The sequence below is a fragment of the Salmo salar genome, chromosome 09 (assembly GCF_965601325.2).
Source record: "Salmo salar chromosome 09, fSalSal1, whole genome shotgun sequence".
Lineage (NCBI taxonomy): Eukaryota > Metazoa > Chordata > Actinopteri > Salmoniformes > Salmonidae > Salmo > Salmo salar.
Window position 1 is genome coordinate 114,010,890 of NC_138299.1, and position 26,725 is coordinate 114,037,614.

General features: G+C 42.4%; 1 protein-coding gene across 3 annotated transcripts in view; it reads right to left on the bottom strand.

The window, feature by feature from the left end:
* The window catches only part of masp1 (MBL associated serine protease 1), an 84,418-nt gene extending 74,139 nt beyond the window's left edge, over positions 1-10,279 (bottom strand). For 2 of the 3 annotated variants that reach the window (XM_014213411.3, XM_045724299.1), the window contains exons 1-4: positions 10,121-10,279; positions 9,490-9,718; positions 833-1,010; positions 333-464 (exon numbers count right to left, since the gene is read on the bottom strand). In XM_014213411.3, coding sequence (XP_014068886.1) covers positions 333-464; positions 833-1,010; positions 9,490-9,718; positions 10,121-10,146 — 565 coding nt within the window. In that variant the 5' untranslated portion in view covers positions 10,147-10,279. The remainder of the gene's footprint in view (positions 1-332; positions 465-832; positions 1,011-9,489; positions 9,719-10,120) is intronic. The other variant, XM_014213412.3, reaches the window with a different exon arrangement.
* Between the last annotated feature and the right edge of the window lie 16,446 nt (positions 10,280-26,725).

Genomic DNA, 26,725 nt, shown 5'->3' on the forward strand with positions numbered 1-26,725 from the left:
AGCATTAGCGGCTAAACACTTTGTTTCCCCCTCCCGAAATGTATTGTCGACACACAATAAAAATGTCAACATCAAAAACAGTTGGCATGTAGGGAAGGAGGTTGGAATGCACTCAAAAAAGGGCTTGGAATGGGGAATCTTCAACATATAATGCATCATAATTGACAGTTATTCACAAATACAGTTAGGTCGTGTGTGTAACACAGCGCTTTATCGTCTCCTAGTGAGAGCGTGTCATAGAAAATATACTCTTTAGTGTCCCCAACTATACTTTGCAAAGATGAAAAGCCTAGAACCTGCGGCTATGAGTTTGGGGAGAAGGTAAACAATACCTCGACAAGTCCTGTTGTCAGAGTGCAGCAGGTAGCCATAGCGACAGGAGCAGTAGTAGCCACCGATGTAGTTGTGGCAGAAATGGTCACAGGATAGATCCTCATCGTTCCTGTCCCTACACTCATCCACGTCTAGAGAGAGAGAAAGAGAAACTTTTTGCTCAACCCTGCACTAACATACCTGATTCAACTAATCACCTAACCCTTGATTAGCTGAATAGCTGTGTTAAAATAGAATACAAATGAACTTTTATTAACTATTATATCCTATTGGTGCTGGGCTAGAAAAAAAGCCTGAACAACCTATGGGTCTAGCCTGGCCCAGTATTGAAGAACACTGATTAACAGTGTTAGATGGTTCCTCACCCTAAAAGTAGTCTATGGGCCATAAAAGACTGTCATCCATGGTCCGGTTTCCTTTAAACAGCCACTACAAACTTCAGCTAACTTTAGTGACCATTAGCTAACAATGAATGGAAGTGATAGTACAGGCCGCTCACCGACAGCGTTGTAGTGGGACTCGAAGCCCAAGAAGCGTTCCTCATTGGAGAAGTCGGACCGGAAGGAGACACTGAAGGAGCTCCTAGGGGAGCTGATGACCTGCTCTCCTGGGACCTGCTCTGTGTCACTGTCCTCGCGCCCACAGAACACTGCCAGCTCCTCTCCATTAGCCTCCACCTGCAGAGAAAGAGTAGAATAGACGTGTGAGCACAAAGTCACATACAGCTGCACGTATGCAGACACACACAAAAATATGTAGGCCTACAGTACATGGCATTGACATGAATTGCCACCTTTATCAGCTATTGACTTGATTTTCTCATGTAAAGCTTTTCATAAATCGCATTTCAGATTAATATTGGAATGTTTTAATGAATATTTTTGTTTAAGTTTTCTAATGATTACCGATAAATGGCCCTTTTTTCAACTAATTAATCCATTCCAAATATCTCCCCCGTTTCTCACCATCTCGTCTGTGTGTGTGTGTGGTGTGTGTGTGTGTGTGTGTGTGTGTGTGTGTGTGTGTGTGTGTGTGTGTGTGTGTGTGTGTGTGTGTGTGTGTGTGGTGAAACAGATGTACGCACAAACACTTTTTAGAACACCAGTCTTATCTGGGTCTCTGATAGCATGTTTACTCTGAGTGTGTCAGTGAACGGTCGGTTAACCCCAGCTACAACAGAGCAGCATGTGGGAGATTAAGAGACACTTTTGTGCAAGCATAGCCACACTGGCCACAGCCCCAATACCACACAACACTATAACATTTCTACAACTACAAGCAAAGCACCAATCACAGTTATACCACAGATATTATAAAACACTTCCATTGTGTGCTTATTCACTCTGATGTAAATGTGCAAGCATACATTCACACACACTCACAGATCAGCATCAGACATATACAGTACATCTTCATTCAAGGAGAGGACAACACAATGTTATCTGTGTCGGTCACTGGTCGCAGGACTGAGAACTGTGGGTAGATGAGTAGTGTTGTGTGTGTGAGCGTCTGAGTGTGTGTGTGTGCGCATGCACAAGGATCCCTATGCATGCTGCACCCCAGGGAGTGGGGGTCTGGACAAAGTGGTTGAATTCAAGCAGACGCCTCACAATGGAACCAAAAGAGCCTCATTGATGAGCTGTGAATTTGGCGGTGGGAATTGGGAGGCTACTTATGCCGTTATTAGAGTTTGGACGCGCTCTGGGGTAAAGTTTCCACTAGATACAGATCCAATTCTAACCTTAGCCATTAGTGGGAAAAATGCCAAACTGACCCAAGATCAGCATCGAGTGGCAATGCATAAAAAGGTAACATTTTGGAGGGGCATTGGAACACGTGATTTCAGAGATAAATAATGTGTGGCGTGGCAGTGACGGTAATGATCAAGCCTTACAACAAACATAAAAACAAGCGCATACACACAATCACCACCCACCCAGACACAAAATCACCCCCTTGTAAAACACAGACAAGAATGCATTGCATTGTGGAAAAGCAGTCATCTGGTTCCTCTATTGTCCTTTTGTGTCTGGCTGCTGGTGTGGCGCTGGGTGCATTGCGGTGGTGCCCTGTAGGGTTATTTGAATATGAATATGAGCTTGGTGGGAAGTGAATGCTTCAGAGTCACAGTGGAATGAATGCTAATAACACCATTGGCAGGACACCAGCACGCTGACCTGCCTGTCTGTCATACACACAGCCTCTCAGTCTCTCTCACACACACACACACACACACACACAGCCCCTCAACATTAGTGTAACTTGATTACCCCCAGCGGGAGATTGGTTCTGCAGAAGAATTATCCATACAATTTGCCACTCTCTCTCAGCTATTTTCTGGTTCTCATAGGGGATGTAATGACAGTCTGGTTGTGTTCCAATTCTCTACCCTTCACTTCCTCATGCATTGAAAAGCATTTGATTGGTGCTTCTTGAAAAATGTCCTTTCCTCCAAGAAAACGTTAGACCATGTGTTCGCATATCTTATAGTGGTTGAAGTACTGTATTGCAAACAGGTAAGTATTTTGTGCAAATGGGGGATATGATGACACGCTTCATAAAAACATAAGATGCAGCCATTTGTCGTTACTGAGAAGAACAAATCAAGGAATTTATTTCCAATACATTTAATTTTTATAACCATTGCGGAATAAATTTCTCACCTTTTCTGGCAGTGATGGGTTCATATTTCTGAGGTAACCATACAACAAATTACCATACGCATCTCTCATTTCATTGGGGCTATGTAAATACAGTGCCTTCAGAAAGTATTCATACCCCTTGACTTATTCCACATTGTGATGTGTTACAGCCTGAACTCAAAATGGATTAAATATAAAAACAAATCACCTATTTACACACAATACCCCATAATGACAAAGTGAAATCATGTTTTTAGAATTGTTGCAAATGTATTGAAAATGAAATACAGAAATCTAATTTAAGTATTCACACGTTCGAATCACTTTTGGCAGCGATTACAGCAGTGAGTCTTTCTGGGTAAGTCTAAGAGCTTTGCACACCTGGATTGTACAATATTTGCCCATTATTCTTTACAGAATTATTCAATCTCTGTCAAATTGATTGTTGGTCATTGCTAGACAATAATTTAAGTATTGCCACAGGATTTTCAAGCAGATTTAAGTAAAAAACTAACTTGGCCACTCGGGAACATTCTTCTTGGTAAGCAACTCCACTGTAGATTTGGCCTTGTGATTTAGGTTATTGTCCTGCTGAAGGTGAATTCATCTCCTAGTGTCTGGTGGAAAACAGACTTAAATAGGTTTTCCTCTAGCATTTTGCTTGTGCTCCATTCAATTTTTTTTTTTTAATACTGAAAAACTCCACAGTCCTTAATGATTGCAATCATACCCATAACATGATTCAGCCACCACTATGCTTGAAAATATGGAAAGCGGTATTTAGTAATGTGTTGTATTGGATTTGCACCAAACATAACTTTCTATTTCAGGACAAAACATTACCGTAAATTCCGGACTATAAACCGCAACTTTTTTCCCAGCTTTGAACCTCGCGGCTTAAACAATGACGCGGCTAATATATGGATTTTTCCCACTTTCAATTTTTTTTCTCTCAAAAAAACACATTCTGTGACGTGCTCAGTTTTTTGGCGGCATGAAGCTTTCATTGGACCAATGAAATTGCCGAACGGGTTAGGGTCAAACAACTTTTTTGTTTACTGTTTAGATTAAATCGAGCGCTCTCAAACTTCCGATCATTCTGATTACGGTAGTCATTTTGTCACCCTCATCATGGCAAAGACACGGAGAAATGCATATGATGCAGCTTTCAAGTTGAAGGCGATTGATCTGGCTGTTGGAAAAGGAAATAGAGCTGCTGCACGGGAGCTTGGTCTTAATGAGTCGATGATAAGACGTTGGAAACAGCAGCGTGAGGAATTGACTCAGTGCAAAAAGACAACTAAAGCTTACTGCTAATTTTTTATTTTTTGTTACAAGCCGTGTTTCGTTAAAGCCTATTTATTTTTGTTACAAGCCGTGTTTCGTTAAAGCCTGTGTAAAGTTCATTTGTTTCAATGTACCGGTAGGCAGGCACCTGCGGCTTATAGACATGTGCGGCTTGTTTATGTTCAAAATATATATCTTTTTTTTAATTCAGTGGGTGCGGCTTATATTCAGGTGCGCTTAATAGTCCTGAAATGACGGTAATTGCTGTGCCACATTTTTTGCAGTATTACTTGAGTGCCTTGTTGGAATACTTTTGTTCTGTACTGGCTTTCTTTTCACTCTGTCAATTAGGTTAGTATGGTGGTGTAACGACACTGAACAAAAATATAGGCGTAACATGTTTAATGAGCTGAAATAAAATATCCCAGAAATGTTCCATACTCACAAAAAGCTTATTTCACTAAAATTTTGTGAAAAAAAGTTAATTGTGCATTTCTCTTTTTCCAAGATAATCCATTCACCTGGCAGGTGTGGCATATCAAGAAGCTGATTAAACAGCCTGATCATTACACAGGTGCACCTTTTACTGGGGACAATAAAAGGCCACTCTAAAATGTGCAATAGTCACACAACGTCATAGATGTTTCAAGATGAGGGAGCATGCAATTGGTATTCTGACTACACGAATGTCCACCAGAGCTGTTTCCAGATAATTAAATTATAATTTCTCAACGTCGTTTTAGAGAAATTTACAGTTTGTCCAACCGACCTCGCAACCGCAGACCACGTGTAAACACAACTCCACATCCGGATTCTTGAAATTGATGAAATTGTGGAAGAATTTATGCAAACTATCAGAAACCATCTCAGGGAAGCTCATCTGCATGCTCGTCATCCTCACCAGGGTCTTGACCTGACTGCAGTTTGGCATCCTAACTGACTTCAGTGGGAAAATGCTCATCTTCGATGATGACTGGCACATTGGAGAAGTGTGCTCTTCACGGATGTATCCCGGTTTCAACTATACCCGGCAGATGGCAGACAGTGTGTATAGCGTCGTATCGGCGAGCGGTTTGCTGATGTCAACATTGTGAACAGAGTGCCCCATGGTGGCAGTGTGGTTATGGTATGGGCAGGCATAAGCTACGGACAACGAAGACAATTGATCTATGGCAATTTGAATGCACAGAAATACCGTGACGAGATGCTGAGGCCCATTGTGTCATTCATCTGCCGCCATCATCTCATATTTCAGTATAACGCACAGCCTCGTGTCGCAAGGATCTGTACACAATTCCTGGAAGCTGAAAATGTCCCAGTTCTTCCATGACCTGCATACTCACCAGACATGTCACCCATTGATCACATTTGGGATGCTCTGGATCGATGTGAACGAAAGAGTGTTCCAGTTCCCGCCAATATCCAGGAACTTCACACAGCCATTGATGAAGAGTGGGACAACATTCCACAGGTCACAATCAACATCTTGATCAACTCTATGCGAAGGAGACGTGTAGCGCTGCATGAGGTAAATGGTGGTCACACCAGATACTGACTAATTTTCTGATCCACGCACCTACCTATTTTTTAAGGTATCTAATCAACAGAGGAATCTCTTTATTTCCAGTCATGTGAAATCCATAGATTAGGGCCTAATTTATTTCAATTGACTGATTTCCTTATATGAACTGTAACTTAGTAAAATCTTTGAAATTGTTATTTTGCATTTAGATTTTTGTTGATCCATCCTCAGTTTTCTATCACAGCCATTAAACTGTTTTAAAGTCACCATTGGCCTCATGGTGAAATCCCTAAGCAGTTTCCTTCCTCTCCGGCAACTGACTTAGAAAGGACACCTGTAGATTTGTAGTGACTTGATGTATTGATACACCAATCCAATGTGTAATTAATAACTTCACCATGCTCAAAGGGATATTTAATGTCTGCTTTTTGTATTTTTACCCATCTACTAATAGGTGCCCTTCTTTGCAAGGGATTGTAAAAACTCCATGGTCTTTGTGGTTGAATATGCGTTTGAAATTCACTACTTGACTGAGGGACCTTACATATGATTTTATTTGTAGGGTACAGAGATGAGGTAGTCATTCAAAATCATGTTAAACACTATTATTGCACACAGTGTGAGTCTATGCAATTTATCATTTGACTTTTTAAGCACATTTTTACTCCTGAACCCATTTAGGATTGCCAAACAACGAGGTTTAAAACTCATTTCAGCTTTACATTTTTTTTAATTTGTTACTTTTCTTTTAACAATTCCACTTTGACATTATGTAGGCCAGTGACAAAAAAACATTACATTTAATCAATTTTAAATTCAGGCTGTAACAGAACAAAATGTGAAAAAGTCAAAGGGTGTGAATGATCCCATAGGCAATGCATCATGAAAGTGTATATTTTACTTAGATGTATGCATGTTACTACTCTATGTAGCCTACTGTAATTTCAATTTGTTTTTAGTAGCCTAGACAATGTTTCAGAACTCGTGGGCAGTCCAGCATATTGAGGTTGGGGGAAAAGTCAATGTAAAACATGGTTTCAGTTGTAACGCCCTGGCCATAGAGAGGGGTTTTTTGTTCTTTATTTTGGTTAGGCCAGGGTGTTACATTGGGTGGGCGTTCTATGTTCCTTTTTCTATGTTTTGGTATTTCTTTGTTTTGGGCCATGTGTGTGGCTCCCAATCAGGCACAGGTGGTGCTCGTTGCTGCTGATTGGGAGTCACACATAAGGAGCATGTTTTTCCTTTGGGTTTTGTGGGTAATTGTTTCTTGTTTAGTGTGGTTGCACCTGACAGGACTGTTGGCTGTCAGGTTCCTTGTTTTTGTTTTTGTATAGTGTTCTTTCCAATTAAATTGAAGGATGAATACTAACTCTGCTGCATTTTGGTCCTTTCCTGAAGACAGCCCTTACATCAGTCAAACGTTGTGCTGACAGAATGTGCCATTGGTTTCTCTTTCAGAAACTGTCACAGTCCATAAATTACTGAATACTTTTTTTTAACATTCTGCCAACACAGTAGATAGACTGGTAGCTTACAGTATGTAAAATATTTGACAGTACATGTAGGCTACAGTATTGCTGTGCAATAGGAGTGCAACATAATAAACCCATTTAATCTCAGAGCCTATACCAAGACAGGACATAGAAACACAAAAATCTATAGATAAACAAAATATTAAAACAACAATTCATTGTTTGCATATAAATGTGGGCTGTAGCCTACTTTTAAATTGTTTCCAATATACAATCAATCTTGAAGAATGTGTGGACAGGGTAGGTAACAACACATCTGCCATGCTGATCCTCAACATGTGTGCTCAGTCCTCTCCTGTACTCCTTGTTCATCAATGACTGCATGGCCAGGCACGACTCCAACACCATCATTAAGTTTGCCGACGACACAACAGTGACAACGATGAGACAGCCTATAGGGAGGAGGTCAGAGAACTGGCCATGTGGAGCCAGGATAACAATCTCTCCCTTAACATGATCAAGACAAAGGAGATTGTGGACTACAGGAAAAGGAGGACCGAGCACGCCCCCATTCTCATCGACAGGGCTGTAGTGGAGCACGTTGAGAGATTCAAGTTCCTTGGTGTCCACATCACCAACAAACCATCATGGTCCAAACACACCAAGACAGTCGTGAAGAGGGCACGACAATGCCTATTCCCCCTCAGGAGACTGAAGAGATTTGCCATGGGTCCTCAGATCCTCAAAAAGTTATACAGCTGCACCATCGAGAGCATCCTGACTGGTTGCATAACTGCCTGGTATGGTAACTGCTCAGCATCCGACAGCAAGGCACTACAGAGGGTAGTGCGTACGGCCCAGTACATCACTGGGGCCAAGCTTCCTGCCATCCAGGACCTTAATACCAGGCGGTGTCAAAGGAAGGCCCTAAAAATTGTCAAAGACTCCAGCCACACTAGTCATGGCTTCTTAAAAGCTTATACCCCCAAGCCATAAGACTCCTGAACAACTAATCAAATGGCTACTCAGACTATTTGCATTGTATCCCCCAACCCCCTCTTTTACACTGCTGCTACTCTGTTTATTATCTATGCATAGTCACTTTACTTCTACCCACATGTACATATTACCTCAATTACCTTGACTAACCTGTGCCACCGCACATTGACTCTGTACCGGTACCAACTGGCATATAGCCTCGCTACTGTTATTTTACTGCTACTCTTTAATTTTTGTTCTTTTTTTACTTAACACTTACTTTTCTTAAAACTGTATTGTTGGTTAAGGGCTGTAAGTAAGCATTTAACTGTAAGGTCTACAACCAATGTATTCGGCATTTGTGACATAAAATTTGATAGGCACTTGCTATGTTTAGTTTGAAAAGGTCACTGCAAAATATCGAAACATTCTGCCCACACCTACAGAAATGTGATCAAATATGCCATTGCTCTTTCTTTTACAAACTGCCGTGGCCTAATTCCAATATTGCCAAATTACACAGGAAATAAAGAGTGCTATAGTGACTACAAAAGGCAAATGGAGTGCATTTTCCAGGTGGAGTTAATGCGCACAGTTTTACAACAGATCATAAAGTATAGAAGAGCACACTTCATTAGCACATTTTGGGAAAAGGGTAGAATCGGACCATGGCCGAAGATACTGTGTCAGACACAGCAGAGAGACAAAAGGGACAGGAGCATTTCCCCCAAATGCTTTGCTGCAGTAAGAGCACTCCACACTACAGTTCCATGCTGCTTATACTGTTGCTATGCTAAACCCTGTTCAGAATTCCAACCATTCTGGCATAACTCTGGTTCCTAGAAATCAAAAGATGGGTCAGGCACCAAAGCCTGGCAAACCAACCCGAACTGGCACCAGCTCCGACCAGGCTCCTGCGCCAGTGCCGCCTGGCACATCATCCTTCTCTTCACTGGCATAGCCTATTACACTGACCCATGCTGGCACACTGACATCTTTGGCTGGCTAAACCCATACACCTTCTCAGGAACAAACTAATGCCAAATAGTTTAGCAATATGCCAGGGTCTATTGTGCCAGGCAGGCAAATATTCTATTACAAAAAAAAGCTCTTCAAAGAATAAAAATGTTTGTCATAAGAGTTGAAAATGAATTTAAATTCATAATTGAATTGACTGAACTAAATCCAGGTGGGACATGTGAAATGTGTCCCTTTTCGAGGCATTTACTCACACACGCAGTCACTATTCACTTACCTTGACATAGTCGTACTCACAGAGGTAGGAGGGTTCTAGGTCGAAGTGCAGAAAGTAAAGTCTGATTTGGAACCCGTCGGGAACGCTTATGTTCCAGCGGACCTCGGACTCTTTAGGGTAGGGTTCTGGAAAGTTCGGAGAGTTGATCGTGCCATACATGTCACTCAGAGAAATTACCTGAGCTCCAGCGGGGACCATGGACAGTAGGTCTAACAGGAACGGTATTACTCTGGAGAGAGAGGTATTATGATAAATCTATCTTTATCGACATGTTATAATAAAAACTAATTGTCTCAAAGGAAAGTAAATCGCAACTCAAATGACTATGACATAGATGGAAAAACTTTCGTTTTGGGGTATATTTTTCTTAACGTTATTTCTGATCGTTTCCCCCAACAAAATGTGTATCCTAGTTTAAGACTAAAGTAGGCTAAATCACAAAGCTTGTTCGATACAGCAATTTTGAATTCACAACCCCCCCCCCCCCCCCCCCCCCAATGCAGCGACAGAATAAACAGTTATTCATTTAAAACAAACCACAACAATAACAATCCCATAAACATTTTAGGTTATTGCTACTGTGGGTTACTTTAGAGGACAATCTGAAAAGTATATACGAGCCTACACCTACCCCATCATTGCCGAAGTTGCAGCCATGTCCCGCTTACTGTGCGAAACAGCTGAGCTTCTTTGAACACGACATCCCTGCACAAACACGAACACACTTTCCGAACCAGTGATCACGTCACTTCTACCAACCGCATGCGCAACATTCAGAATGGAAACAGCTGGAGATTGGGACAACACCGCAGTTGTGTAACCAATATTCCACTTCTAGCAGAGGCAGTAGTCTATTGCTTTAAATAAGCCTATCAATTTTCCTTCAAATACGATTGCATTTACAAGATTCCTGGGAGGAAGGACCTGCATTGTTTTTGTTTTGCTTTGCTTTATCTTCGATGTCTAGTATTTGCACTGGTTTTGTTTGGATAGTATGTCTTTGTGATGACTGGATTAATCCAGGGATTTAGGCGCCATTGTTTTAGCCCGCTGACCTAAAGCCTAGACATTACCTTGGAGCTAACACAAGTCTGCAGGTCTCAGGCTCAACTGTAGATGACATCCACTTCCGTTGCAAAAGTTGTCAAGGACTCAGTTGACTAGGCATTGTATCCTCTTGAGTGTTTTTGATGACACCTCCCTTCATATCTTTACCCCATCACTCTACCCGCTTTCTCTCTCACACAAACATACTTGTGAGGCAAAACTCTATTTCGTATTCATATTCAATAGACGTCAAACAGAGGAAAACTGACTGAAATAAGGAGGGACTTTCTGAACTGGGGATAAAAAAAATATCTACTGGCTACATCTGTCTGCTAATACAGGACTAGTAAATGCCCAGTGCACTACTTTTGTGAATAAATAAATATAGTATTTGCAGTACCAGTCAAAAGTTTGGACACCTACTCATTCAAAGGTTCTTTATTTTTACTGTTTTCTACATTGTAGAATAATAGTGAAGACATCAGAACTATGAAATAACACATAGGGAATCATGTAGTAACCAAAAAAGTGTTAAACAAATCAAAATATATTTTAGGTTCTTCAAAGTGGCAACCTTTTGCCTTGACAGCTGTGCAGACTATTGGCATTCTCTCAAACAGTCTTGAAGGAGTTCCCACATATGCTAAGCCCTTGTTGGCTTCTCTTCCTTAACTCTGCGGTCCAACTCAACCCAAAGCATCTCAGCCTGGTTGAGATTGGGTGATTGTGGATGCCAGGTCATCCGATGCAGCACTCCATCACTCTCCTTAGTCAAATGCTCGGTCACTGTCCTGTTGGGAAAAAAATGATAGTCCCCCTAAGCGCAAACCAGATGGGATGGCGTATCACTCCAGAATTCTGTGGTAGCCATGCTGGTTAAGTGTGCCTTGAATTCTAAATAAATCACTGACAGTGTCACCAGCCAAGCACCATCACACCAACTCCCCCATGCTTCATGGTGGGAACAACACAAAAGCGGAGATCCGTTCATCTACTCTGCGTCTCACAAAGACACATCGGTTGGAACCAAAAATCTCAAATTAGGACTCATCAGACCAAAGGACAGATTTCCACCAGTCTAATGTCCGTTGCTTGCGTTTCTTACACCAAGCAAGTCTCTTCTTCTTATTGGTGTCCTTTAGTAGTGGTTTCTTTGCAGCAATTCAACCATGAAGGCCTGATTCACGCAGTCTCCTTTGAACATTTGATGTTGAGATGTGTCTGTCACTTGAACTCTGTGAAGCATTTATTTAGGCAGCAATCTGAGGCTGGTAACTCTAATGAACTTAACCTCTGCAGCAGAGGTAACTCTGGGTCTTCCTTTCCTGTGGCAGTCCTCACGAGAGCCAGTTTCATCATAGCACTTGATTGAAAGTTTCTTCAAGTGCAGTCACAAAAACAAAGTTCTTGAAATGTTCCAGATTGACTGACTTAAAATATACATCTATGATTCTGAGGGTCAATTACCTTGTGTCATGCTATGGAAATGTGATAAGCATGATGAGTTTGCCATTTGTGAAGAGAATAAAACATTTTATTCTATCAAGACATGAGAAGTGTGCATGACAAGGACAGCTGGAGGGCACAACATGAATAGTCATTGAAAATGGTGATAAACATATGCTACTACATTCCCATTAAAGTGAGATGAGAAATGTATGGTTAATATAGCTATTTTGTGATCATTTTAGTACAATTAATATTGTAAGGCAAAATATTGGGGTTGTGCAACATTGCGATGTTGACGCATGGTTCATTTTCATAAATTTCGACCCTATAGCATTCATTACTCAAAATCGACAAAAACATGAAATTATGGCTGATAACTTGTTACTTTCAACAAATGTACTAAAACCAGAAATATGGAGATAAGCCAGCTGTTACTTCCGTCCCAAGGCTGTGTCCATCTGTGCTACCGGCAGGAACAAAAGTAACATTGCAGTAGTTCTGTTCTGTGTATTTAATTTCAACTAATTTACCCGATAAATTAAATTACAGTTGCTAATGGTAGAAGACATAAGTTGTTTGTCATAGAATGTTGTCTCAAGCTCTCTTGATTTCTGAGTAATATAAACAACTAAAAGTGTTACCTTTGTCCCGGTTCTCCCATACTTCCCAAAAATCTAAAAGCATTGGATTGGTGGAGGCAGGGGCTAGAGAGTGGGCTTAGTGGGCTCGTACTGTACCAGTAATTTCCTTTCAAATCAATGAATGGAAGTGAAAAAGTGGTTCCGTCGTTGTCATGGCGCCATGAGGTTACCTAAGCAGAGAGCTCCTGTACATTTTGTAAATATTTGTCATAATTGTTTTTATAGCATTTTTCCCTGCAAACTTTATTTTATTAATGAACTGTCCGCTGAATAGTTTCTAATCCAGTACGTTTAAGACTGAAGTTGACGGTTGGTTTTTGGCTATCCAGCTAGCTAATATTAGCTGGCTATCATGCAATGGTTTGATTTAATTATGCCTACTGCCCGGAGGTTGAAGATGGAGAGAAGCCCGAGTACATACAGTTGAAGTCAGAAGTTTACATACACTTAGGTTGGAATCATTAAAACTCGTCTTTCAACCACTCCACAAATTTCTTGTTAACAAATAATAGTTTCGGCAATTCGGTTAGGACATCTACTTTGTGCATGACAAGTCATTTTTCCAACAATTGTTTACAGACCGATTATTTCACTTATAATAGACTGTATCACAATTCCAGTGGGTCAGAAGTTTAAGAGTGTACCTTTAAACAGCTTGGAGAATTCCAGAAAATAACAACATGGCTTTAGAAGCTTCTGATAGGCTAATTGACATCATTTTAGTCAATTAGAGGTGTACCTGTGGATGTATTTCAAGGCCTACCTTCAAACTCAGTGCCTCTTTTCTTGACATCATGGGAAAATCAAAAGAAATCAGCCAAGACATCAGAAAGAAAATTGTTGACCTCCACAAGTCTGGTTCATCCTTGGAAGCAATTTCCAAATGCCTGAAGGTACCACATTCATCTGTACAAACAATAGTACGGAAGTATAAACACCATGGGACCACGCAGCCGTCATACCACTCAGGAAGGAGACGCGTTCTGTCTCCTAGAGATGAACGTACTTTGGTGCGAAAAGTGCAAATTAATCCCAGAACAACAGCAAAGGACCTTGTGGAGATTCTGGAGGAAACAAGTACAAAGGTATCTATATCCACAGTAAAACGAGTCCTATATCGACATAACCTGAAAGGCCGCTCAGCAAGGAAGAAGCCACTGCTCCAAAACTGCCATAAAAAAGCCAGACCATGGTTTGCAACTGCACATGGGGACAAAGATTATACTTTTTGGAGAAATGTCCTCTGGTCTGATGAAAAAAAAATATAACTGTTTGACCATAATGACCATCGTTATTTTGGGAGGAAAAAAGGGGGATGCTTGCAAGCCAAAGAACACCATTCCAACCATGAAGCACGGGCGTGGCAGCATCGTGTTGTGGGGGTGCTTTGCTGCAGGAGGGACTGGTGCACTTCACAAAATAGATGGCATCATGAGGCAGGAAAATGATGTGGATATATTGAAGCAACATCTCAAGACATCAGTCAGGAAGTTAAAGCTTGGTCGCAAATGGGTCTTCCAAATGGACAATGACCCCAAGCATACTTCCAAAGTTGTGGCAAAATGGCTTAAGGACAACAAAGTCAAGGTATTGGAGTGGCCATCACAAACCCCTGACTTCAATCCCATAGAAAATGTGTGGGCAGAACTGAAAAAGCGTGTGCGAGCAAGGAGGCCTACCAACCTGATTCAGTTACACCAGCTCTGTCATGAGGAATGGGCCAAAATTCACCCAACTTATTGTGGAAAGCTTGTGGAAGGCTAGCCAAAACGTTTGACCCAAGTTAAACAATTTAAAGGCATTGCTACCACATATTAATTGAGTGTATGTAAACTTCTGACCCACTGGGAATGTGATGAAAGAAATAAAAGCTGAAATAAATCATTCTCTACTATTATTCTGACATTTCACATTCTTAAAATAAAGCGGTGATCCTAACTGACCTAAAATGTCAGGAGTTGTGAAAAACTGAGTTTAAAAGTATTTGGCTAAGGTGTATGTAAACTTCCGACTTCAACTGTAGGTGTACAGAGTTGAAAGATGAGCATGACTATATGGAGGACTACGTAATAAGGCTACTTCTGAAGTACTATAGAAGTGTGGTGTGCTTTCTGGCGCCTCGTGACTGCCGTAGCATTACCAAAGTGGGTGCTGCATTTTGGTAGTAGTGAAGAGTAGCTAGCTAGCTAGTCCAGTGGCTGGTACGGAACTCTAACTTCATCTGACTGAGTCATGCTATGAACCCACAGACAGCGTGGATGGCGATACACCGTGATGACAACGTGCTGCCTGCCTGCTCCCATCTCGCCCCTTTTACCATCTCCTCCCTCCGCTAACCTCAATTAACCCGTTAACTTTCTCAACCTTCAGTCTCTTGACCGTAGATATACTCATGTTTTAAATTGCTTGTTTTTTGTTGTTGCTTTACAGTGCTTTGAGATGTCTTTATGTAATGGATAGAGCTATCAAAGTTGAATAAATTATTATTTACAAGTGCAAAATTTGGGAGGGAGATGTAATTTACATAGACCCAGCCTCAGTACTGAGCTATTGACCAACCCAGCCTCTTAGTTTAGTCTCAGCATGACAGAGTAAGTATGTGTTAATTAGCCGATTAGCCTTCCTGCTTTGCAGTCCTGAGTCCTGTGTGTTTAGAGAGGTAGTCACATGAAACAGAAGTCAAGTAGTTATTTTTAATTTCACCTTTATTTTAGAAGAGAGTCCCATTGAGACCAAGACATATTTTACAAGGGAGCCCTGCATGAACACAATTTATAATATGTAGAACATAGCAGGTCAATAGCTCAGTACTGAGGCTGGCTGAACATCACGTTTTGGGTATTTGTGATGCATGCTAGTGGCTTGGAAATGGCTGTGTGGTTTTTTGTGTCTATGTACTCTCCTAACATAATCTAATGTTTTGCTTTCACTGTAAAGCCTTTTTGAAATCGGACAATGTGGTTAGATTAACCTCCCTGGGCAAGGTGGGACGTCAACAGCCAGTGGATTCGCGTGGTGCGAAATACAAACTCCTCAAAAATGCTATAACTTCAATTTCTCAAACATATGACTATTTTACACCATTTTAAAGGCAAGACTCTCATTAATCTAACCACATTGTCCGATTTCAAAAAGGCTTTACAGCGAAAGCAAAACATTAGATTATGTCAGGAGAGTACCCTGCCAAAAATAATCACACAGCCATTTTCAAAGCAAGCATATATGTTACAAAAACCAAAACCACAGCTAAATGCAGCACTAACCTTTGATGATCTTCATCAGATGACACTCCTAGGACATTATGTTATAGAATACATGCATGTTTTGTTCAATCAAGTTCATATTTATATCAAAATCCAGCTTTTTACATTAGCATGTGATGTTCAGAACTAGCATACCCACCGCAAACTTCCGGTGAATTTACTAAATTACTCACGATTAACGTTCACAAAATACATAACAATTATTTTAAGAATTATAGATACAGAACTCCTTTATGCAATCGCGGTGTCAGATTTTAAAATAGCTTTTCGGCGAAAGCACATTTTGCAATATTCTGAGTACATAGCCTGGCCATCATGGCTAGCTAATTTGACACCCACCAAGTTTGGCCCTCACCAAACTCAGATTTACTATAAGAAAAATTGGATTACCTTTGCTGGTCTTCGTCAGAATGTACTCGCAGGACTTCTACTTCAACAACAAATGTTGTTTTGGTTCCAAATAATCCATAGTTATATTAAAATACCTCCGTTTTGTTTGTGCGTTCAGGTCAGTATCCGAAGGGTGACGCGCGAGCGCATTTCGTGACAAAAAAATTCTAAATATTCCATTACCGTTCTTCGAAGCATGTCAAACGCTGTTTAAAATCAATTTTTATGCTATTTTTCGCGTAAAATAGCGATAATATTCCAACCGGGCGACGTTGTATTCATTCAAAGGCTGAAAGAAAAAAATGGGGAATTCACCTGAACGCGCATCTCCAGTGTCACTGTTCTCAGCCTGACCACTCACAAAATCTCCTGCTGTTTTTCGCACAGAGACTGGAGATACGACATTCCACTTTCTGTCGCCTTCTGAGAGCCAGTGGAAGCCTTAGAAAATGTCACCTTACAGCAGAGATGCTGTATTTTCGATAGAGATGCCACAGAAGGAGAACAAATTGTCAGACAGGGCACTTCCTGTATGGGATCTTCTCAGGTTTTGGCCTGCCATATGAGTTCTATTATACTCACAGACACCATTCAAACAGTTTTAGAAACTTTAGCGTGTTTTCTATCCAAATCTACTAATTATATGCATATTCTCGTTTCTGGGCAAAAGTAGTAACCAGTTTATTTCGTGTACGTTTTTTATCCGGCCGTGCAAATACTGCCCCCTAGCCCCAACAGGTTAACGAGAGTCTTATCTTTAAAATGGTGTAAAATAATTGATTGTTTGAGAAAATTGAATTGTGGTATTTTAGTTGGTTTTGTATTTCGCGCCATGCGATGGCATTGGCTGTTGGCTAGGGGTTCCGCTGGCGGAACGGGGTTCCGCTAGCGGAACGTCTAGATGCAAGAGGTTAAGTCAAACGACACCGCTGGTCCTGCTCACATTGCCCTACCCTATGCTTTGACCTCTTTCTCCCCTCTTTCTCCAGATGAAATCTTGCGACTTGTGACGGCCCGCCGCCCAACAACTTGTCCGCTTGACCCTATCCCCTCCTCTCTTCTCCAGACCATTTCCGGAGACCTTCTCCCTTACCTGACCTCGCTCATCAAATTATCCTTGACCGCTGGCTACGTCCCTTCCGTCTTCAAGAGAACGAGAGTTGCGCCCCTTCTCAAAAAACCTACACTCGATCCCTCCGATGTCAACAACTACAGACCAGTATCCCTTCTTTCTTTTCTCTCCAAAACTCTTGAGCGTGCTGTCCTTGGCCAGCTCTCTTGCTATGTCTCTCAGAATGACCTTCTTGATCCAAATCAGTCAGGTTTCAAGACTGGTCATTCAACTGAGACTGCTCTTCTCTGTGTCATGGAGGCTCTCCGCACTGCTAAAGCTAACTCTCTCTCCTCTGCTCTCATCCTTCTAGACCTATCTGCTGCCTTTGATACTGTGAACCATCAGATCCTCCTCTCCACCCTCTCCGAGTTGGGCATCTCCGGCGCGGGTCACTCTTGGATTGCGTCCTACCTGACAGGTCGCTCCTACCAGGTGGTGTGGCAAGAATCCGTCTCCGCACCACGTGCTCTCACCACTGGTGTCCCCCAGGGCTCAGTTCTAGGCCCTCTCCTATTCTCGCTATACACCAAGTCACTTGGCTCTGACATATCCTCACATGGTCTCTCCTATCATTGCTACGCAGACGACACACAATTAATCTACTCCTTTCCCCCTTCTGATAACCAGGTGGCGAATCGCATCTCTGCATGTCTGGCAGACATATCAGTGTGGATGACGGATCACCACCTCAAGCTGAACCTCGGCAAGACGGAGCTGCTCTTCCTCCCGGGGAAGGACTGCCCGTTCCATGATCTCGCCATCACGGTGGACAACTCCATTGTGTCCTCCTCCCAGAGTGCTAAGAGCCTTGGCGTGACCCTGGACAACACCCTGTCGTTCTCCGCTAACACCAAGGCGGTGACCCGATCCTGTAGGTTCATGCTCTACAACATTCGCATATACGACCCTGCCTCACACAGGAAGCGGCGCAGGTCCTAATCCAGGCACTTGTCATCTCCCGTCTGGATTACTGCAACTCGCTGTTGGCGGGGCTCCCTGCCTGTGCCATTAAACCCCTACAACTCATCCAGAATGCCGCAGCCCGTCTGGTGTTCACCCTTCCCAAGAACTCTCACGTCACCCCGCTCCTCCGCACACTCCACTGGCTTCCAGTTGAAGCTCGCATCTGCTACAAGACCATGGTGCTTGCCTACGGAGCTGTGAGGGGAATGGCACCTCCGTACCTTCAGGCTCTGATCAGTCCCTACACCCAAAGAAGGGCACTGCGTTCATCCACCTCTGGCCTGCTCGCCTCCCTACCTCTGCGGAAGCACAGTTCCCACTCAGCCCAGTCAAAACTGTTCGCTGCTCTGGCACTCCAATGGTGGAACAAGCTCCCTCACAACGCCAGGACAGCGGAGTCAATCACCACCTTCCGGAGACACCTGAAACCCCACCTCTTTAAGGAATACCTGGGATAGGATTAAGTAATCCTTCTAACCCTCCCCCCCCCTACCCTCCCTCCCAAAAAAGATATAGATGTACTATTGTAAAGTGGTTGTTCCACTGGATATCATAAGGTGAATGCACAAATTTGTAAGTCGCTCTGGATAAGAGCGTCTGCTAAATGACGTAAATGTAAATGTAAATATGTTTCTAAAAGTCTCATCCCCTTGGAACGAGCCCAATCAAAACGAAACTCATCTCCAATACGGAAAAACATGCAGTCAAAATAAATTGTGAGCCAGGGCAACACACTGGCTGAACACAACTTATTGACTGCCCACCCTTGATCGACAATCAGCAACCAAGTTGTCCTCACCACAGACATGTCTGATGTCAAGGGGAAACTCCTGAAATTTGAGACTCCATCGAAGGAGTCAGCGGTTTGTGGACCTCGTCTTTTGCAGGAAAATGAGAGGGTTATGATTGGTAAAGACCACCAGGTGCTCAACATTGTTATCTTTCTGTAGGAGCATAGCCCCTGCTCTTACATTGTCTTCTCAAAAGCCTCCTGACAGTCGGGGCTCCAGCGGAAAATTACTTTCAGACTGGCCAAATCTGTAAGTGGTGCAAGAACCCCGGCACCCCTCCCATTATTCCAAAAAGCCTGGTAGCAGCCAAACATTCCCAAAAATTGGCTCAGTCCCTGGCGAGAAGTTGGCACTAGAAGGTTATTGATGGCCTCCACTTTTACCAGGACCGGTTGGACGTTCCCTTGCCCCACCACCTTGCCGAGATATTTCATTGTTGCTCTGGCAATTTTGGTATTTGACAGGTTAACTGTCAGGTTGGCAGCTGCGAAACGCCTGAACAGACTCCTAATATCCTGAAGGTGATGGAGCCAGGTGGTGCTAAATACGACAAGATCGTTTAAATATGCCTCAGCATTTTCCAGGCCAAGTAGCACGATGTGCACCATCAGGACTGACAAAAAGCAGACAAATCTTTGGCACGCTCAGTGAGAGGGACCTGTCAATATCCCTTCAACAGATTGAACTTGCTAACATACTTAGCAGCACAAACATGGCCCACACAATCATCAAACCTGGGCAAAGGGTCGAGTCCGACTTAGTAACGGCATTGAGTTTCCGAAAATCGTAACAAAACCACAGTGACCCATCCGCCTTAGGTACTAACATAAAGGGCAAACTAATTATACATTTGAGTCATTTAGCACTCTTATCCAGAGCAACTTACAGTAGTGAGTACAGTTGTGGCCAAAAGTTTTGAGAATGACAGAAATATTAATTTCCACAAAGTTTGCTGCTTCAGTGTCTTTAGATATTTTTGTCAGATGTTACTATGGAATACTGAAGTATAATTACAAGCATTTCATAAGTGTCAAAGGCTTTTATTGACAATTGCATGAAGTTGATGCAAAGAGTCAATATTTGCAGTGTTGGCCCTTCTTTTTCAAGACCTCTGCAATCTGCCCTGGCATGCTGTCAATTAACTTCTGGGCCACATCCTGACTGATGGCAGCCCATTCTTGCATAATCAATGCTTGGAGTTTGCCAGAATTTGTGGGGTTTTGTTTGTCCACCCTCCTCTTGAGAATTGACCACACGTTCTCAATGGGATTAAGGTCTGGGGAGTTTCCTGGCCATGGACCCAAAATATCGATGTTTTGTCCCTGAGCAACTTAGTTCCCCGAGCCACCCCGAGCCACTTAGTTTTGCCTTATGGCAAGGTGCTCCATCATGCTGGAAAAGGCATTGTTCGTCACCAAACTGTTCCTGGATGGTTGGGAGAAGTTGCTCTTGGAGGATGTGTTGGTACCGTTCTTTATTAATGGTTGTTTTCTTAGGCAGAATTATGAGTGAGCCCACTCCCTTGGCTGAGAAGCAACCCCATACATGAATGGTCTCAGGATGATTTACTGTTGGCATGACACAAGACTGATGGTAGCGCTCACCTTGTCTTCTCCGGACAAGCTTTCTTCCGGATGCCCCAAACAATCGGAAAGGGGATTCATCAGAGAAAATGACTTTACCCCAGTCCTCAGCAGTCCAATCCCTGTACCTTCTGCAGAATATCAGTCTGTCCCTGGTGTTTTTCCTGGAGAGAAGTGGCTTCTTTGCTGCCCTTCTTGACACCAGGCCATCCTCCAAAAGTCTTCGCCTCACTGTGCATGCAGATGCACTCACACCTGCCTGCTGTCATTCCTGAGCAAGCTCTGTACTGGTGGTGCCCCGATCCCGCAGCTGAATCAACTTTAGGAGACGGTCCTGGCGCTTGCTGGACTTTCTTGGGCGCCCTGAAGCCTTCTTCACAACAATTGAACCGCTCTCCTTGAAGTTCTTGATGATCCGATAAATGGTTGATTTAGGTGCAATCTTACTGGCAGCAATATCCTTGCCTGTGAAGCCCTTTTTGTGCAAAGCAATGATGATGGCACGTGTTTCTTTGCAGGTAACCATGGTTGGCAGAGGAAGAACAATGGTTCCAAGTACCACCCTCCTTTTGAAGCTTCCAGTGTGTTATTCGAACTCAATCAGCATGACAGAGTGATCTCCAGCCTTGTCCTCGTCAACACTCACACCTATGTTAATGAGAGAATCACTGACATGATGTCAGCTGGTCCTTTTGTGACAGGGCTGAAATGCAGTGGAAATGTTTTTGGGGGGATTCAGTTCATTTGCATGGCAAAGAGGGACTTTGCAATTCATCTGATCACTCTTCATAACGTTCTGGAGTATATGCAAATTGACATCATACAAACTGAGGCAGCAGACTTTGAAAATTAATATTTGTGTCATTCTCAAAACTTTTGGCCACGACTATACGTACTGGTCCACCACGGGAATCAATCCCACAACCCTGGCATTGCAAGCGCCATGCTCTACCAACTGAGCTAAATGGGGCCAGACTGTTGCAATGTTGTGTTCAAACATGAACTCCTCCTCACTGCAGAGCTTCTCTCTCTTTTCAGGGTTCACTCGATAGGCATGTTGTTTGATCATGTAAGAGTCCTCAACGTAAATGTCATACTATAGTACATTTGTCTGAGTTGGCACATCTGAGAATAAAAATAGATTCTAAATGCAGTGCAACAATGACGCCTTTTTCCTCCAGAGACAAGTATGCCAAAAAGACATGAAGGTTTTCTAGAATCTCTGAATTACTCAGCTGTCCCACAGGCACCAGGGATACTGGGCTTTCCTCGTGTTTTTGAGGAAGACTATAGTCAACGGTGACAGCAGTGGCCATAAGCAGAACATCACTACCTGACCGTAGCAAAGTATGGTTTCAACATGTTGAAATGACACAGCCAGGTTGGTTCCCTGCGCTCCAGTGTGGAAATGATATAATCCAGATGACCAGTTTTTTTCACTATGGAGTAAGGGCCTGAAAAGCAAGCTTCCCAAGGTGACCCCAGAACATGTAACAAAACCAGGACTTGGTCACCAACCTCAAAAATGTGGTTTCGAGCTTTTATCATACCAAACTTTAAATTTAGTTTTGTGCCTTCTCCAGACTCTCACTGGCAAACTAACAGGCACAGAGCAATCTGTACTGAAAAGCGCTAACGTGCTCCAACAGATTTATTTTTGTGTTTAAGGTGTCGCCCTGCAACAACAACTCTCTCAGCAAGCTCAAAGGACCTCTGACATGATGTCCAAACGCAAGCTCATTCGGACTGAAACCAAGATTCCTGAACCTCCCCCTGCGCTACAAACAGCACAAGAGGGACCCCTTCATCCCAGTCTTTCTCAAACTCAATGCAGTAAGCTCTCAACAGACTTCAGGGCTTATGATCTCTTAAGAGCACCTTGAGACTCTGGGTGGTAGGCACTAGAGGGGCAGTGGGTTACACCCAACTGCTGTAGTACTTGCTGTTCATACAAGTATTTAAACATGTTAAGTTTGCTGAAAATAAACACAGTTGACAGTGAGAGGACATTTCTTTTTTTGCTGAGTTTAGTACCCACAAAACACCAGTCTCAACATCAACAGTGAAGAGGCTACTCCGATATGCTGGCCTTCTAGGCAGGGTTCCTCTGTCCAGTGTCTATTATTTTGCCCATCTTAATCTTTTATTGGCCAGTCTGAATTATGGCTTTTTCTTTTCCAAGAACAATCTGTCTTGGAACACAGGAGTGATGGTTGCTGAAAATGTTATTTTCTTTCAAAAACAAGGACATTTCTAAGTTACCCCAAACTTTTGAATGGTGGTATGTATATTTATTTTATTTAACTTTTATACATACATATAGTTCCAACCAGAGACTTAATGTGCTGGAGTGCTCCCACAAGAAAAATCTAAATATTCTGTTTCAATTTAGGACACAGAGACAATGTGTCCTTTCTCATGGCAGGAATGACAAACTGGCAGATACAAAAAAAATATGATTTCTGCAATCTTTGTTTGTGCACTGCAGAAAAGGACTGAAACCTTGCAGTAGGTGGCGAGTTCGCTGGATTGCTTTTTGCGTAGGGATAGCTCCAACTAATCACTGTTGCTCCAATTTTGCATGTCTATAGGACTCACCCCACTACCTGTAGCCCGCTTTTAATCATTCTCCCTCTCGGGAAGCATTTCCTCCTCCACCAAAGCAGTATAGACTACTGCTTTTGAGTCGGCATTTGCAACTTTGATGTCATAATGCTTTGCAACGATGAGCAGATTCACCGTCATACATTTATCTAACATCTCCCATGTTGGGTTTTCCACAAATGCTTCCATCCAGTCCATGGCTTTTTTATGCAACTTTCAAAATGACTTAACCAATCTTATAACCCCTCAAAGTTGATTTCAGTGACAAACTCAACCACAAAAGTGTATTTTGAACACTCAAATAACTGGGCACAGCAGAGCTTCAGAGTAGGTGATCAGAACGAATACCATACTCATGGGAAACAATATCTCGGATGAGCCCCCATTTTGTTACTTCGCCAGCAAGATAAAATAATGTCGCTCAAACAGAAGAGTTTGTGCGAGTCACTGGCCACAACCAGAGTCACTAGCCACAACTAAAATGAAACAGGTGGTTTTAGGATGGGTTCTGAAAGACACCCACTGAAAATGTACTAGCAACAACAACTGGGACCTAAAAGATGCCCAACATGGTCGCCCAGTAAACTTACCCAAGAACAGGCAAACAAAAGTAAAACACACACCACACTCAAAGACAGGAAGTAAACCAACAGGTGGATCAAAATAAAAACAGGAAAGATAAAATAAAGAACTGTTGGTCTAGAAATCAAATATGGCATGCATAGTTTGTGTATCGGTGTGCGACGGGAATACTTTACCCAGGTTATTTTGTACTTTGGTTGTGGAGTTTGTTTTTAAACCCATTAAACCCATTTAATGGTGTCAGACCGAGGCTCTGCATCTGTCCTCGTGCTCGCTAGAACAGAGAGTAGTAAACAGAGAGTAGTAAATTTGGTTGGCGTGCCATATTGCATAGTCACTTTAATTTACTACTCTCTGTTCATCATATATGCATAGCCACTTTAACCATACCCACATGTACACACTACCTCAATAAGCCTGACTAACCGGTGTCTGTATATAGCCTTGCTACTCTTATTTTCAAATGTCTTTTTACTGTTGTTTTATTTCTTTACTTATTTTTGTATTATGTTACTTAGATTGACGAAACGGTGGGTCAATCAACTCAAGGGGGTTAATTCTGTCCCTTTTGTCAGCTTTCACCAGGTGCAACATACGCCTACCTGGGAGCCCGGGCCAGATTAATCGAGTGAGATAGCTCTGTGCATGACTTTTTTTTTCTTTCTGGAGAAGCCATAAACATGTGATCAGTTCCAATGAGGTTGCACAGTGAAAGAAGAACGCTGGTCAAGGCCTGCCCAGTACTATCCAATGAGGTTGGGCGGGCCCAACGGCTCATTGGAACCTCGATGCACATGTACACACAGCAGAGAGAGAGAGCATTGACATGGTACACATACAGTATCTGCACATAGATACCAGTCAAAAGATTGGACTCACCTACTCATTCACGCAAAGCTGTCATCAAGGATAAGGGTGACTACTTTGAAGAATATAAAATATATATTTATTTAACACTTTTCCGGTTACTACATGATTCCATATCTGTTATTTCATAGTTTTGATATCTTCACTATTATTCCACAATGTAGAAAATAGTAAAACATAAAGAAAAACCGTGGAATGAGTAAGTGTGTCCAAACTTTTGACTGGTACTGTATGTGACCAAATTTGGTTCGTGAGTGCAACTTTTAGAATTTGAAAGATAGCTTTTTGTCAATCCAGATACCCAGACATTTATAAACGTGGGCACCATCCAAATACATATGCAATAATCATCAGATACATTTTTCAGCTTTTTGGAAATCAACATGTAGTTAGTTTTACCTGCATTAAGTACTAATTTCAGTTCAACAAAAGCTTTTTGCAAAGCAAAAAAGGAAGATTGTAGTTCTGAAAGAGGCTAATCAGTGCTTTGCATTATTGTTTGTCTGTGTGTGTGTGTGTGTGTGTGTGTGTGTGTGTGTGTGTGTGTCAAATCAAATGTTATTGGTCACATGCAGATGTTATTGCGGGTGTTGCGAAATGCTTGTGATTCTAGTTCGACAGTGCAGCAATATCTAATAAGTAGTATCTAACAATTTCACAACATAAGGTTCTGTAATTATTTTCTTAGTCAACCTTGTGTTCTGTTTCGTTGTGTTCTTGAACTTAGCCCTGTTCATTGATTTCACCTGTGTTAGTTACTTACCTGGTCTCATCAGCTCCTTAATTAGTTCAGTTCATTCTGTTTGTGCCTTTGTGAGGTATTGTTAGTTTTGACTCTACTAAGCCTTTTCTTAGCTTGTTTGTGAGAACCAGTTATAGCCTTCAGTCCTAGTTTTGATTCACCTGCCTGTTTGCCTACCTGTGTATGACCATTGCCTGCCTGTGACCACGATTCCTGCGAAATAAACACCTGCCGTGCGCTATGCGCGTGAATCTACACCTTTTTCCTTAATAAGTATTCATTACAATACACACATCTAAGTAAGGAATGGAATTAAGAATATATAAATATATGGACGAGCAATGTCAGAGCGGCATAGACTAAGATACAGTAGAATAGTATAGAATACAGTATGCACATATGAGATGAGTAATGTAATATATGCAAACATTATTAAAGTGGCTAGTGTTACATTTATTAAAGGGGGCAATGATTAAGTCTGTGTATATGGGCAGCAGACTCTCTGTGCTAGTGATGGCTGTTTAACAGTCTGATGGCCTTGAAATGGAAGCTGTTTTTCAGTCTCTCGGTCCCAGCTTTGATGGACCTGCACTGACCTCGCCTTCCGGATGATAGCGGGGTGAACATGCAGAGGCTCGATTCGTTGTTGTCCTTGATGATCTTTTGCCTTCCTGTGACGTCGGGTGCTGTAGGTGTCCTGGAGGGCAGGTAGTTTGCCCCCGGTGATGCATTGTGCAGACCGCACTAGCCTCTGGAGAGCCTTGCGGTTGAGGGCAGTGCAGTTGCCGTACCATGCGGTGATATAGCCCGACAGGATGCTCTCAATTGTGCATCTGTAAAAGTTTGTGGGTTTTAGGTGACAAGCCAAATTTCTTCAGCCTCCTGAGGTTGAAGAGGCGCTGTTGCGCCTTCTTCACCACACTGTCTGTGTGGGTGAACCCTTTCAATTTGTCAGTGATGTTTACGCCGAGGAACTTAACTTTCTACATTCTCCACTGCTGTCCCATCGATGTGGATGGGGGGATGCTCCCTCTGCAGTTTCCTGAAGTCCACGATCATCTCCTTTGTTTTTTTGACGTTGAGTGAAAGGTTATTTTGCCGAAATGAGGGAGGGGGAGGGCCTTGTATGCATCCCAGAAGTTGGAGTAACAGCGGTCTAGTATTCTGTCTCTCACTGTTCAAATAAACCTACCATTAAAA